General features: G+C 34.2%; 2 protein-coding genes across 3 annotated transcripts in view; both read right to left on the reverse strand.

Moving 5' to 3' along the window:
* On the reverse strand, nucleotides 1–4,174 carry LOC120351443. The gene is made up of 2 exons (XM_039428866.1): nucleotides 3,877–4,174; nucleotides 1–2,208 (listed from the first exon to the last, which is right to left on the reverse strand). Exons 1-2 carry the CDS (start codon nucleotides 4,161–4,163, stop codon nucleotides 2,166–2,168), a joined length of 330 nt encoding a protein of 109 aa, XP_039284800.1. The 5' UTR covers nucleotides 4,164–4,174; the 3' UTR covers nucleotides 1–2,165.
* LOC111048466 (nucleolar protein dao-5) overlaps nucleotides 4,112–14,130 on the reverse strand; it is a 24,944-nt gene continuing 14,925 nt past the window's right edge. The window contains exons 6-9 of one of the 2 annotated variants that reach the window (XM_039428863.1): nucleotides 12,854–13,010; nucleotides 10,889–11,076; nucleotides 5,812–5,874; nucleotides 4,112–4,247 (exon numbers count right to left, since the gene is read on the reverse strand). In XM_039428863.1, the coding sequence (XP_039284797.1) occupies nucleotides 4,171–4,247; nucleotides 5,812–5,874; nucleotides 10,889–11,076; nucleotides 12,854–13,010 (485 nt within the window). In that variant the 3' untranslated portion in view covers nucleotides 4,112–4,170. Of the gene's footprint in view, nucleotides 4,248–5,811; nucleotides 5,875–8,782; nucleotides 8,845–10,888; nucleotides 11,077–12,853; nucleotides 13,011–14,130 lie in introns of both variants that reach the window. The other variant, XM_039428864.1, reaches the window with a different exon arrangement.

A 14,130-nucleotide genomic window follows, 5' to 3' on the forward strand; every position in this document is an offset into this window, starting at 1 on the left:
AGAGGTATTCAAGAGCTTACCACTAAAAACTTTTCACTAATATCAACAAATATTATATGAAAGATATGTATGAACAATTTTTCAGTTATTTTCATGTGACATTCAAGTGAATTATGCAGTATAAGATGGGTCAGAATGACACTTCTATACTGAAAATAATGCAATCTGATTGTCAGATAATGATAAATGTGTGAACGGTGAAGGACAACAATAATCCTTAGGTTTTCCCTAATCTCAATTATTTCACTCAACTACAGTCAAAGTTGATTATTTACAGCTGCCTTATAAAAATAAAACACATCTAAGATTACTTATTACATGCAGTATGGTCGGAGTTTCAGATAGATGAATATAAAAATAATACATTATATAGCTTTTAACAATAAGTTGAATTGAATAAAAAAAATATTGTTTACAGATAACCTTCCGTCAAACAGAAATGCTAGAATCAGACATTTCATCTCAAAATAGATGACAATTTTTCTATCCATTCCATTAGGTGATGTTCAATTATTAAAAAAAGTAATATGAAAGCATGTATCATGGTAATATTTTTTTCGTTTAACAAGCATTAAATTATAATAATTGTTTGAAATGAGGGCCAACAATAGCTTATTTGATTCCGTGAATACTGACGTAATTTATTTTTGTAAGTGCATGTCAGTGAATCGTTAAAAGTTTTCAGTATATTTTTTCACAATTAAACAATTGAGTCTTTGTAAACTGTAATCGATCGACTCCAACGTGAAAATAGACGGCAATAATATGGAGAAATTTCTTGTGGGACACAAATAAATTTATAATACCACTAATAGAAAAACAAGCTGCACTAGAATTTTACAATCCTAATGACATGAATTAAGAATATATTCAACATGACCTAGTTGTAATCCATAACAGTATTATTTAAAAACAAACAAAAATTAATAATAGCAACTAATGAGCGTGAAGAAAATACGTTATTAATTATTCTAAAATTAACTAATAACTAACAAAACAATTTTTGACATTCTTATTCTATAAGATACACACATTTCACTTTACACACAACCTAAAGTGTATAATTATCAATATATGTTTATAACATTAATATCGATGATTGGTATATCATAAAAAGCCACCCATATCAAAAGAATATACATCAGTTTAAAAATATATATATTATAATATCTATATAATTATTTATAACAGTCGTTGAAATGTTAAATACTTTATGATTTTTCAAAAGCATTTGGCCAGTGAAATATCAGGCTCAAGGCTATATAATTATTGTAAAAATAAGACGACGATGATATCAAGATAACTGACTAAATGTATCGCAGATAATATTATTATAGTGAATACACTACGACACTCATTTGTACTCACCACATTAAGTTGATAGGAAGCACTGACAGATTAAAAAAATCATAATATGGTTGAAAAATTAATATAACTATTAGTACTGGAAATTTGATTACTAACAACTACAAGTCCCTAGAAACTTCAAATAAAATTCTACATGAGAAATCTCAATTGAATATCAATAAGTAACAGAGTAATAATTGTGAGTAGAAAACAACATCTGTATAGTTACTCCCTGATTTTTTTTCAAAATGTAATTGTTTAGAATAAAACTGCATTATCTTTACATATTGCAAGATTAACATGAATATTATTGCTTTCAATTTATACTCGTAATAGGTTCCTTACGATGCAACAGGGGCTGGAAACATTATTTATTCACTAGCACAATGTACAAGGACTTGGGAAGGATTCTGGATATGGATACCTATATACGATGACTAATTTCCTATAGGAGGCGTTAAAAATTTCTAAAATATTTTTGGAATTATTACACTTTTAAAGTTATGTTCCATTAAAGAATAAGGGGTTAGTTGTTGATAGGTTGATGTATTTTAGATGGCGTCTACACTGTTTTGATTACAACTGAGAAATAAATGCACATTCAATATTGTCAACCTGATAGCTGAGAGCGCACTCATAGTTTTACTAGCCTTTCTATGCACGTGCTTCAAATAAATTCAAATAATCTAGACGACACTACTCTGTGAGGTGACGATCACGAACAGGGGAACATACATTTGTAAATTTGTACTCACAAACGAACAATTCTATATTGAAACCACCTTAGAGGTTGCTTTGATTGCTATATCATATCATCGTCAGTGTGACGCAACAGCCACTTTGTTCAGGCTCCACACACTGGTTTCAAGGTGATGCTCGATGAGGAGAAACAGTTCTAAGCAAGAGTGATAGACTTGGACATTGCTTGCCGACTGCGAGCCGAGCTGTTCCCTCCCCCCCCTTACTGGAACAGCTGATAGAAAGGTGGTGTGGTAAGACTCACCCCCTCCCCCTCCCAGGCCCGAGGCGACCTGTTCATCATCTGTCGTCTGTGTGATCATGCTGCTGCTGCTGATGATGATGCTGCTTATCTGGCACCATATTTTCTTCACCTCTCGAAATTCGTCGACGCCTCTCTTCATTCGAATCTCATTCTTTGCGCACTTTCTTCTTGCTGTTGCTCTTCTTCGAGGTTTTCGGCTCCTTCCATTTCTCAGGGCACGCGTCTAAGAAAGCAAATCACATTGCAATTAGTCGAAATCCTTATCACAGTTCAAAATAAAGTAAGCTGCATTTACGGGAGTGCCTCAGAACATTCTTCAATTTGTATAGTGTATGAACATATATTCTAAAAGTTTCTGTTCAATTAGGTTTTAAAGGTAAAAGAAAAGGTTAGGAAGGTTAGGTTTTGGCTTTTAAATGACAATATGTTAATATTATTTTTGTGTAGTTGAGAAGTTGATATTGTGGTAATTATTCATATTAAATGAAAAAGACTAAGAAATTGTCAAAAAACCACAGATTTATTGATACTTAGAAAGGCCGGTTTCGGTTATTACACCATTGTCAATCTCTGATAAACTAAAACGTTTTTTTAACTAAACCATTGACAATGGTGTAAAAACCGAAACCGACCTTTCTAAGTATTAATAAATCTGTGGTTTTTTGACAATTTCTTAGTCTTTTTCATTCAATATTATTTGAAATGTGTTTATCATTTTATACCTAAATGATAATAAATAAATAAAACATGAAATACTCGCACTTTTGATATTATCCCAGTTACAAATGACACTCTCATTTAAACTGGCCAAGTTAACTTGAATTCAAATTTTCTTAAACTCAAAAGTATATAATTACATAATCAAGTAAAAACTCGAATTAATCTCAAAGATGTCTTCTTCATCTGCATAATACTTTTTTATTTAGTTGTGTTTATACATTCTACATTGACTGACAACTGTTTCATCTCATTTTCCTATTTGTGTGTTGGATTGTACCTTCAAGATCCAAGCTGAATCCAAAAGTCAAACATGTTCAACATCTACATGAATAAACAAAACTTGAAGAAGGGTCTACATTAGTATAGTGGATTTAAATTTCTGTTCTTGTAAACATGACTTTAGTTTACAAAATACATTCATTTTACACAAATGTCATGAAAACTTGAATTCAAGGAAAGTTGACAAATGTAAACGCCCCTTTAAAAAAACAATGAAGTATTAAGGTACGATATTCCATCAGAATTAAGTAGGATAGAGATTGGAGATCATTTACTTCTAGACCGCTGAACCGATTCTAGTTTTTTGACTACATCAAATATTCTGGGACAAAGCACTTCAATAGAAAAATAAAAATCAATTATTCAATCAAGTGACACCACTCAACATGGCATAAGTAACGGTGTATTTTGAATTCTTTTCGTACAAATATTCAAACTTGCGCTATTGAAATACACAAAAAGGAACAGTGGAGTTTGTTCATCGTCAGTGTGACGCAACAGCCACTTTGTTCAGGCTCCACACACTGGTTTCAAGGTGATGCTCGATGAGGAGAAACAGTTCTAAGCAAGAGTGATAGACTTGGACATTGCTTGCCGACTGCGAGCCGAGCTGTTCCCCCCCCTTATGGAACAGCTGATAGAAAGGTGGTGTGGTAAGACTCACCCCTCCCCCTCCCAGGCCCGAGGCGACCTGTTCATCATCTGTCGTCTGTGTGATCATGCTGCTGCTGCTGCTGATGATGATGATGATGATGCTGCTTCTCTGGCACCATATTTTCTTCACCTCTCGAAATTCGTCGACGCCTCTCTTCATTCGAATCTCATTCTTTGCGCACTTTCTTCTTGCTGTTGCTCTTCTTCGAGGTTTTCGGCTCCTTCCATTTCTCAGGGCACGCGTCTAAGAAAGCAAATCACATTGTAATTAGTCGAAATCCTTATCACAGTTCAAAATAAAGTAAGCTGCATTTACGGGAGTGCCTCAGAACATCGAGTTTCAATTTGTATAGTGTATGAACATATTCTAAAAGTTTCTGTTCAATTAGGTTTTAAAGGTAAAAGAAAAGGTTAGGAAGGTTAGGTTTTGGCTTTTAAATGACAATATGTTAATATTATTTTTGTGTAGTTAAGAAGTTGATATTGTGGTAATTATTCATATTAAATGAAAAAGACTAAGAAATTGTCAAAAAACCACAGATTTATTGATACTTAGAAAGGTCGGTTTCGGTTATTACACCATTGTCAATCTCTGATAAATTAAAACATTTTTTTTAAACTAAACCATTGACAATGGTGTAATAACCGAAACCGGCCTTTCTAAGTATTAATAAATCTGTGGTTTTTTGACAATTTCTTAGTCTTTTTCATTCAATATTATTTGAAATGTGTTTATCATTTTATACCTAAATGATAATAAATAAATAAAACATGAAATACTCGCACTTTTGATATTATCCCAGTTACAAATGACACTCTCATTTAAACTGGCCAAGTTAACTTGAATTCAAATTTTCTTAAACTCAAAAGTATATAATTACATAATCAAGTAAAAACTCGAATTAATCTCAAAGATGTCTTCTTCATCTGCATAATACTTTTTTATTTAGTTGTGTTTATACATTCTACATTGACTGACAACTGTTTCATCTCATTTTCCTATTTGTGTGTTGGATTGTACCTTCAAGATCCAAGCTGAATCCAAAAGTCAAACATGTTCAACATCTACATGAATAAACAAAACTTGAAGAAGGGTCTACATTAGTATAGTGGATTTAAATTTCTGTTCTTGTAAACATGACTTTAGTTTACAAAATACATTCATTTTACACAAATGTCATGAAAACTTGAATTCAAGGAAAGTTGACAAATGTAAAGGTCCCTTTAAAAAAAAGCATGAAGTGTTAAGGTACGATATTCCATCAGAATTAAGTAGGATAGAGATTGGAGATCATTTACTTCTAGACCGCTGAACCGATTCTAGTTTTTTAACTACATCAAATATTCTGGGACAAAGCACTTCAATAGAAAAATAAAAATCAATTATTCAATCAAGTTACACCACTCAACATGGCATAAGTAACGGTGTATTTTGAATTCTTTTCGTACAAATATTCAAACTTGCGCTATTGAAATACACAAAAAGGAACAGTGGAGTTTGTTCATCTCAGTTAGTAGTCCTGTCATTATGATTGTGAATTTTTTGGTCACTTGCGCCTCATCATAGTTTCATTTCAAAAATAATGTTCTCCACAAATGGCCATGGTATCGAATAATTTTCTTAACTTTTAAAATTATTATTATCATTTAAATCAAATGTCGGATTTATTAATGAGTCAAAATATTCAAATCAAATGGTGTTTTACAAATCATATACATTTCTACAATACATATAAAATTAATTGAATAGTGAATATTCCTATTGGGAACAGTGCTTATTCTAAGTAAGATTGGAATGAATTTATTACCTGCTAGCTCATCAAATGCAATATTCTGTTCAAGGGTTGTCACAGGCTCGGGCTCCTTTTTGGCTGTGGGAAATACAAACTCATTAGACACTTTTTAACTCATGTCTTCCTTATCTATCATACAACTACAATTCTTAATAGTAGATTACAATAACCAACCAAATGCAATACTTTGGATAAGACTTGCAATACTTCTAATACTACAATTAAAAACATTCTTGCAACGGATATTGACTTATACTTATAATTCTTCGGGATGGCGATTGTTTAATCAAGCCGTAAATGTTTGTTTTAATGTATCGTATTTTGTAAACTTGAATAATACTTTCTATTCTCTAACTCTTGACAAACCGTTTCTGGCGTATTTCCCGGGAGATCCCTGGATATTTTAATGGCAATGAAGTGAATTATAAGTCCACAAAAATATGACCTAGCTACCTACAATCTCAATAACAGGTGAACTTATACAAAAAAGTGACCTAGCTACCTACAATCTCAATAACAGGTGAGCTTACCATATTACTCTCCAGAGCGGAGAATTTTTATAAATTGATTTCTGCTCATTGATATGCCTAGTCCATACTATCGCCTAGTCGCTGGTGAGCTGGCCACGTTGGTTTTGCAATTCAGACTGCAATGTGACTATTTGTGGATGCCCGGCTGGCCACTGGCCATAGCTCGACAAAAATCGGAGCGATAGCAAGCGAAGGACATTGAAAGCGACGACTGAAGCTCGTCATCATTTGTTCGCATTGGGCGATAGTGTGGATGCGACAACACATAATGTAAATGGTGTCTATTTCCTTTTTCGATTTGTAAAGAGGCATTTTTATGCCTTGTATCACCTATACGTCGATTACAAGCAAGCCTTTGACAGCATAAGATGAAATAGCTTGTTTGAGACTATGTTAGAGTTTGGAATGCCTTTGAAGCTCATTCGGCTCACAAGAATGACACTGCGCCAAACAAGGTATAAGGTGAAAATTCGAGGAATGCTCACAAACGAATTTACAGCAATGTAGGATTTAGACAGGGTGATATATTGTCAGCTATGCTGTTCTAGCCTGGAAAAAGTAATAAGAGGAATAGTAACAAAACCAAGAGGAACGATAATGAACAGAATGTTGCAGTACATGGTCTATGGAGATGACGTAGTCTTGATTGCAAAAAATATCCAAACTCTAAAAGATGCCTTCAAAACAGCTCGATGACGGATCAACAGACATGGGACTCTCAATTAATGAGAGTAAAACAAAGTATCTGGCAAGCAACAGAGCCAGGCAGATTAGTGACAGATTCATATAATGCAATAATTACACATTCGAAAGAGGGGAAAACTTCAAATATCTTGGTTCTATTATCACAGAAGATAACGATGTTGAAGTTGATATAAAAGCAAAAATAGCTGCAGGAAATCGATGTTATTATGCACTTAGCCAATAAGATCCAAACACTCTCAAGGGAATAACTACAAATCTATGAAACTGTTATAAAGCCAGTTGTGTTGTATGTGGCAGAAACCTGGGTTTTTGAAAAAGAAAGATGAAGTTTTAGGCCGGTTACAGAGCTCGACCGACCGTCAGTGCGTACGTCAGTCGCGCTTGTCTTTTCCATAGATATTCCATGTATCCGTACAGAGCAGGACTGACGCACGCGCACGGTCAGGACCATGCGTTTTATACAGCGTACGTTTTATACCATCAGTCGAGCTCGTGCGCATCCGTTCCATCGGTCGACTGACCCGCTATTGAAGCAAATAGAATCTTTCAGAGCTGTACTGATCAGTAGCACGATTGCAACTAACCAATAAATAAATAACCAATGTGCTGACACCTCTGCCCGACAATCAGCTGATATTGAATTGAATAGCATAATGAATGAATTCAATTTATAGTGTCATATTTGAATTCAGAGTTTTTTTTATACATTTATTCAATTATTTCCAAATTTCTATTGAAAAAATAATATATTATTAATATTATCTACATTTATTTGATCCGTAGCTTAAAGTGACTGCAAGTATTCCCAATGGAGATACAAACTCAAAATAACTCATCAAAATTTCTTATGGAGATTCTGAGGTAGTTGAAAATGTATCTTCACCCCAAGCAATGATGTATATAATGGTACTAAATTCCCTTTGAAATGCTCTTTGGGCGACCATCGGGTGAACTTGATATCTACATCTTTTAATCTTTCGTTTACGAAGACAATAAGCTGCAATTAAACAATCTGTAAAGGCGTCCTTTTATGAGTCGGAAAAACTTATGTATTGTCAGGATGGTGCATACGCACTGACGGTCGGTCGAGCTCTGAATGTGTAAAACTGATTCATCGATGCGTACGGTCAGGATGGTACATATACACACTGACGGTCGGTCGAGCTCTGTAACCGGCCTTAAGGTATGGTATTCCATCAGAATAATTAAGGAAGGATAGAAATTGAAGATCATTTACTTCTAGAGCCGCTGAACCGATTCTAGTTTTCTGACTACATCAAATATTCTGGGACAAAGCACTTCAATAGAAAAATAAAAAATCAATTATTCAATCAAGTGACACCACTCAACATATGCCTAGTAACGGTGTATTTTGAATTATTTTCGTATTTTGCATACAAATATAACTTGCGCTATTGAAATACACAAAAAGGAACAGTGGTGTTTGTTCATTTCAGTTAGTAGTCCTGTCATTATGATTGTGAATTTTTTGGTCACTTGTGTCAAATCATAGTTTCATTTCAAAAATAATGTTCTCCACAAATGGCCATGGTATCGAATAATTTTCTTAACTTTTAAAATTATTATTATCATTTAAATCAAATGTCGGATTTATTAATGAGTCAAAAAATTCAAATCAAATGGTGTTTTACAAATCATATACATTTCTACAATACATATAAAATTAATTGAATAGTGAATATTCCTATTGAGAACAGTGCTTATTCTAAGTAAGATTGGAATGAATTTACCTGCTAGCTCATCAAATGAATATTCTGTTCGAGGGTTGTCACAGGCTCGGGCTCCTTTTTGGCTGTGGGAAATACAGACTCATTAGACACTTTTCAACTCATGTCTTCCTATCTATATCATACAACTACAATCTTAATAGTAGATTACAATAACCAACCAAATGCAATACTTTGGTTAAGTCTTGCAAACTTCTAATACTACAAAAAAACATTCTTGCAACGGATAGACTTATACTTATAATTCTTCGGGATGGCGATTGTTGATCAAGCGTAAATGTGTGTTTTAATAATATCGTATTTTGTAAACTTGAATAATAAAGCATTCTTTCTAGTCTATATCATTTTGATAATGTACTTATGTATCAATGAATAAAAATCTAACTCTTGACAAACCGTTTCTGGCGTATTTCCCGGGAGATCCCTGGATATTTTAATGGCAATGGAGTGAATATTATAAGTCCACAAAAATATGACCTAGCTACCTACAATCTCAATAACAGGGAATTATCATATTACTTTCCAAAGCGGAGAATTTTTATAAATAATTGATTTCTGCTCATTTTATAAGTCCAAAAAATATGACCTAGCTACCTACAATCTCATTAGCAGGTGGCTCATCATATTACTTTCCAAAGCGGAGAATTTTATAAAAATTGATTTCTGCTCATTGATATGCCTAGTCCCTACTATCGCCTAGTCGATCGGCCAAGCTGGTGAGCTGGCCACGTTGGTGTTTGCAATTCAACTGCAATGTGAATATTTGTGGATGCCCGGCTGGCCATGGCCATAGCTCGACAAAAATCGGAGCGATGGCAAGCGAAGACATTGAAAGCACGACTGACGCTCGTCATCATTTGTTCGCATTGGGCGATAGTATGGATGCGACAACACATAATGTAAATGGTGTCTATTTCCTTTTTCGATTTGTAATGAGGCATTTTTATGCCTTGTATCACCTATACGTCGATTACAAGCAAGCCTTTGACAGCATAAGATGAAATAGCTTGTTTGAGACTATGTTAGAGTTTGGAATGCCTTTGAAGCTCATTCGGCTCACAAGAATGACACTGTGCCAAACTAGGTATAAGGTGAAAATTCGAGGAATGCTCACAAACGAATTTACAGCAAATATGGGACTCAGACAGGGTGATGTATTGTCAGCTATACTGTTCTGAAAAGAGTAATATATACTAGTCTGAAAAAAGTAATAAGAGGAATAGTAATAAATCCAAGAGGAACGATAATGAACAGAATATTGCAGTACATGGTCTATGGAGATGACGAAAATAGTCTTGATTGCAAAAAATATCCAAACTCTAAAAGATGCCTTCAAAACAGCTCGATGACGGATCAACAGACATGGGACTCTCAATTAATGAGAGTAAAACAAATTATCTGGCAAGCAGCAGAGCCCGGCAGATTGGTGACAGATTCATTGAGTGCAGTAATTACACATTCGAAAGAGTGGAAAACTCCAAATATCTTGGTTCTATTATCACAGAAGATAACAATGTTAAAGGTGATATAAAAGCAAAAATATCTGCAGGAAATCGATGTTATTATGCACTTAGCCAATACTTAAGATCCAAAACACTCTCAAGGGAAATAACTACAAATCTATGAAACTGTTATAAAGCCAGTTGTGTTGTATGAGGCAGAAACCTGGGTTTTGAAAAAGAAAGATGAAGACCTACTGAGTATATGGTAACGGAAGATTCTGAGAATATACAGTCCAGTATGTATTGTTGGGGAATGGAGACTTCTTTCGAATCAAGGGCTGCGTAACCTGTACAGAAAACAACCTATTGTACATGAGATAAAAGTGAGACGCTTGAGCTGGTTAGGTCATGTAGAAAGAATGAGCGATTCAAGAGCCGTTAAAAGAGTCTTCAGAGAAAACCCAGGTGGAAAAAGGCTGAAAGGACGTCCACGCAAGCGTTGGCTGGAGGATGTGGAAGATGATCTTCGGAAAATAGGCGTTAGGGGATGGAGACGCAAGGCTGCCGACAGAGAGGAGTGGAGAGGCATTCCAGTGGAGGCCAAGGCCCTGGATGGGCTGTAGCGCCATGGAGTAAAGTAAGTAGTATTTTTATGAATTTGACCTACCAGGAGTTGGCTGAGGAGTCGGGGCGGCAGTGGCTTCGACGGCTACAGTTTTTTCGACGGCTGCCACAGGTTCAGCTCCATCCTTGGCCGGCTTCTTCTTCTTCTTTTTGGCGGCAGATTTGGTGTCGCTTTCAGAGTCTCCAGCATCAGAAGGAGGTGACACGACTTGTTCCACAGGCTCTGCTACCCTGCAATCGAAATGACATTCACCAACTCATTATTGTGCAAAGTGATATTGAGGTGATATTTGATATTGATGTTCCATAATTTGTAAGTTTAATTTGTATTTTAAATTAAAAAAATTAATTCGTATTTTCAATTTGTAATTTTCAAGTTTATATTATTGAACGAATGTAGAATGAACAACTGTTTATGAGGCATGTAGAATGGAGCTAAGAGGAAGTAGAATAATGTTACTTTGGATAAAGTGTCTTTCTTACTTAAAAAAAAAACTGAATGGTGATATTTGATTGTGCTTTTCACAATATTAATAACAAATAAATTCATTAAATATTGAGGGTACAGTTTTCAAGGTATTGTTTATGAAATTACATACTTTCTCGGAATATCTTTTTTTCCGGATGATGCACACATGATCGAAAACGCTTGTGCGTGGATAATGGAATGAGATAATAAAAAATTCATGCCTACCGGCGGGAATAGAACACACGACCAGGCAGCGCTAGCATACTTGTGAGTGCGACACCTTAGTCCACTCTGCTAACCTGGCCGGCTAGTCATTTATTCAATTTCTAAAGAATAACTTAATTTGAGGTATTCTCTTAGAAGGATATTTCAAAGGATATCATTTTAAAAAAGTAATTTTAAAAGAGAAACTCAAATTAAGTTATTCTTTGAAAATTGAACGGATTTCTCTAAAATTAATTTTCTGAGGAATCAAGTGTTCTGAAACCTTTGATAAACATTACCTTGAAGAATGTATTCTACAAATTTCATGGATTTATTTGCTACCTATTTTGAAATGACTTTGGCTATTACAAAAATTTCAAATTTTTGCGCTCATATCTCAAAAAGTTCAATCAGAAAAACATGTTCACTCAAGAATTTATTTAATTTTGGTAACTTAGTATAAATCCAAATCAAAAAACGTTGGAAAATATTATCAGTAGAATTTTCAAAAAGAACCTTATTGCGAGGATTAGTTTGCCAGGTTTCAACTGAGGCTATCAGTACTGTAACTAAAATTGGAGATATTGATGTTATTTATCAACTGATATGCACAACCACAACCGCGTAAAATAAAAAGACTGGAGAATTTCTACTTTCTCGGAATGTTGGTCCATGTATATTCAATACAATAACGAAAAGAATAAAACTATACCACTATATTTGTTCAAAAACACTTTACATAACCAGGTTTCATGGCAACTTCAGCTGAGAATGTGGCAGGTTTCGCCATGAAACCTGGTTTTAAAAGAATTAGTCATTGATGTTTTCAATACAACTATATTGGTTCAAAAACACTTAACATTACAGAACCAGGTTTCATGGCAAAACCTGCCACATCCTCAGCTGAACTCAAGTTGACATGAAACCTGGTTCTATAATGTAAACTGTTTTTGAAGAAATCTAGTCGAATTGACAACATCAATGTTATATTCTTTTTAAAGAGTTTTTAACAAATACAGTTGTATTTAAAGCATCAATGACTTAGTCTTTCCATTAAGGAGAAATAGTACAACATCTCTTCCCATACAATAACCTTTAACGGTATATACGATAGAAGATTAGAAACTACTTAATACTAATGGTACTGTTGACAATCTGGAGATTTGTTGAAGTTTGATATACTTCTACATTGACAATAGTAAAAGTAGAAAATCATTCATTTTAAAACTATTGATGGCAAAGGCTGAATGCATACTTGAATTTGTCTTTCTTGGCGATATATTTTCATTCATTAATTATTTTAAAACTATTGATGACAAAATGTTGAATGCATACTTGGGTTTGTCTTTCTTGGCGACATCTTTCTTGGCTGCTTTATTGTCAGCCGACTCAGGCTTGGCCTCCTGTTGGGGTGGAGCAATGTTCTCACTTGCTGGCTCGGCTAGGGCCTTGGTCGCTTTCTTCTTTTTAGCAGGACTATCTTTCTTATCGGCTGAAAAACAAATATTCAAAATCCACACGTCAAATTTCAATAAAATCAATTCTCAATGAAATCTCAATACGTCGGATGTTATTACTGAAATTGACTAAAATACCGGTAATCAAAAAGTCTCCCCGCAGTAGCTGCATGGTAGCATATTGTGTTCTGATGAGAAACCAGTTTGACAAGTTTCTGCAGTTACAAGTTACAAGTACTCCTCCCATACTCCCCCTAAACCATGTAGACACTTAAAGATTTTCTGTAATGAATGTACACATAAGCTTAATAAATTAAAACCCTGTTGTTTTAAATGCTTGTTTTTGAGTGATTGAGTGGGTTTTTTGTATATATTTCACAGCGAGGGTCTGCATATATTCATCAGCCAAAACGTTTTAGTGGAATAGACAGTAAACTTTGAAATAGTCTCAATTTATTGTAGAGACAATCCTAAAACCAAGATGAATATTATTTCAAGCTGCAATCACATGTAACTTACAATAGAGAAAAGATTCAAATAATGTGTTTTACGCAACAATTTGAAAATTCGTAGCAGCTCTTCCTATTATTTATTAATATAATGATTAAAAATCATACAGCTATGACTAGGAGAGATATACCTATTATAAAACTTAGCTTGGTGCTTACTATTTTCATAAATAATGAAATAATTACATTTATCATGTATTCATTAAATTACCGTGAAATTACTTTTCATTTCTCTTATTTGCATCAACATAGCGTAGACAGGCCATCAATCTCATCACTCATCATGTTTGTGGAACGAAATAGTTAATGCTGAAGAATGTTGAAGTGACACATAACCTATCTACATTTGGACTGTTGTATAAATTAGAATTGGAACCGTTTTGGGCTTATAAGCCTGTGGTACTTTTCTGTAAGTTGTGTAATTCTGAATGATTAAATAAATAAATAAATGCTAGATAATACACTTAAGGGTATGTTCTATGTGCTAATAGCTGGTGGTATTCTTGTATAATGATACCTTCTGAGAAATTGAATTTTCCAGTGTATATTATCCAGTGTCAAATACTGTACATGTAAGCCAAAGACCTTAAAGAGATATAGACCCACAATGCCTATGTCTTCCCAATGATAGCTCTTACTTGAAATT

This window comes from Nilaparvata lugens, chromosome 5 (genome assembly GCF_014356525.2).
Source record: "Nilaparvata lugens isolate BPH chromosome 5, ASM1435652v1, whole genome shotgun sequence".
NCBI lineage: Eukaryota > Metazoa > Arthropoda > Insecta > Hemiptera > Delphacidae > Nilaparvata > Nilaparvata lugens.

What these genes read in the sequence shown, in the direction of transcription:
- LOC120351443 (XM_039428866.1), bottom strand. Translation starts at nt 4,163, where the DNA reads ATGAAGAGAGGCGTCGACGAATTTCGAGAGGTGAAGAAAATATGGTGC. An exon ending in ATCGAGCATCACCTTGAAAC is followed by an intron (nt 2,209 to 3,876) that starts CAGTGTGTGGAG and finishes TCACCTTGAAAC; the next exon opens with CAGTGTGTGGAGCCTGAACA.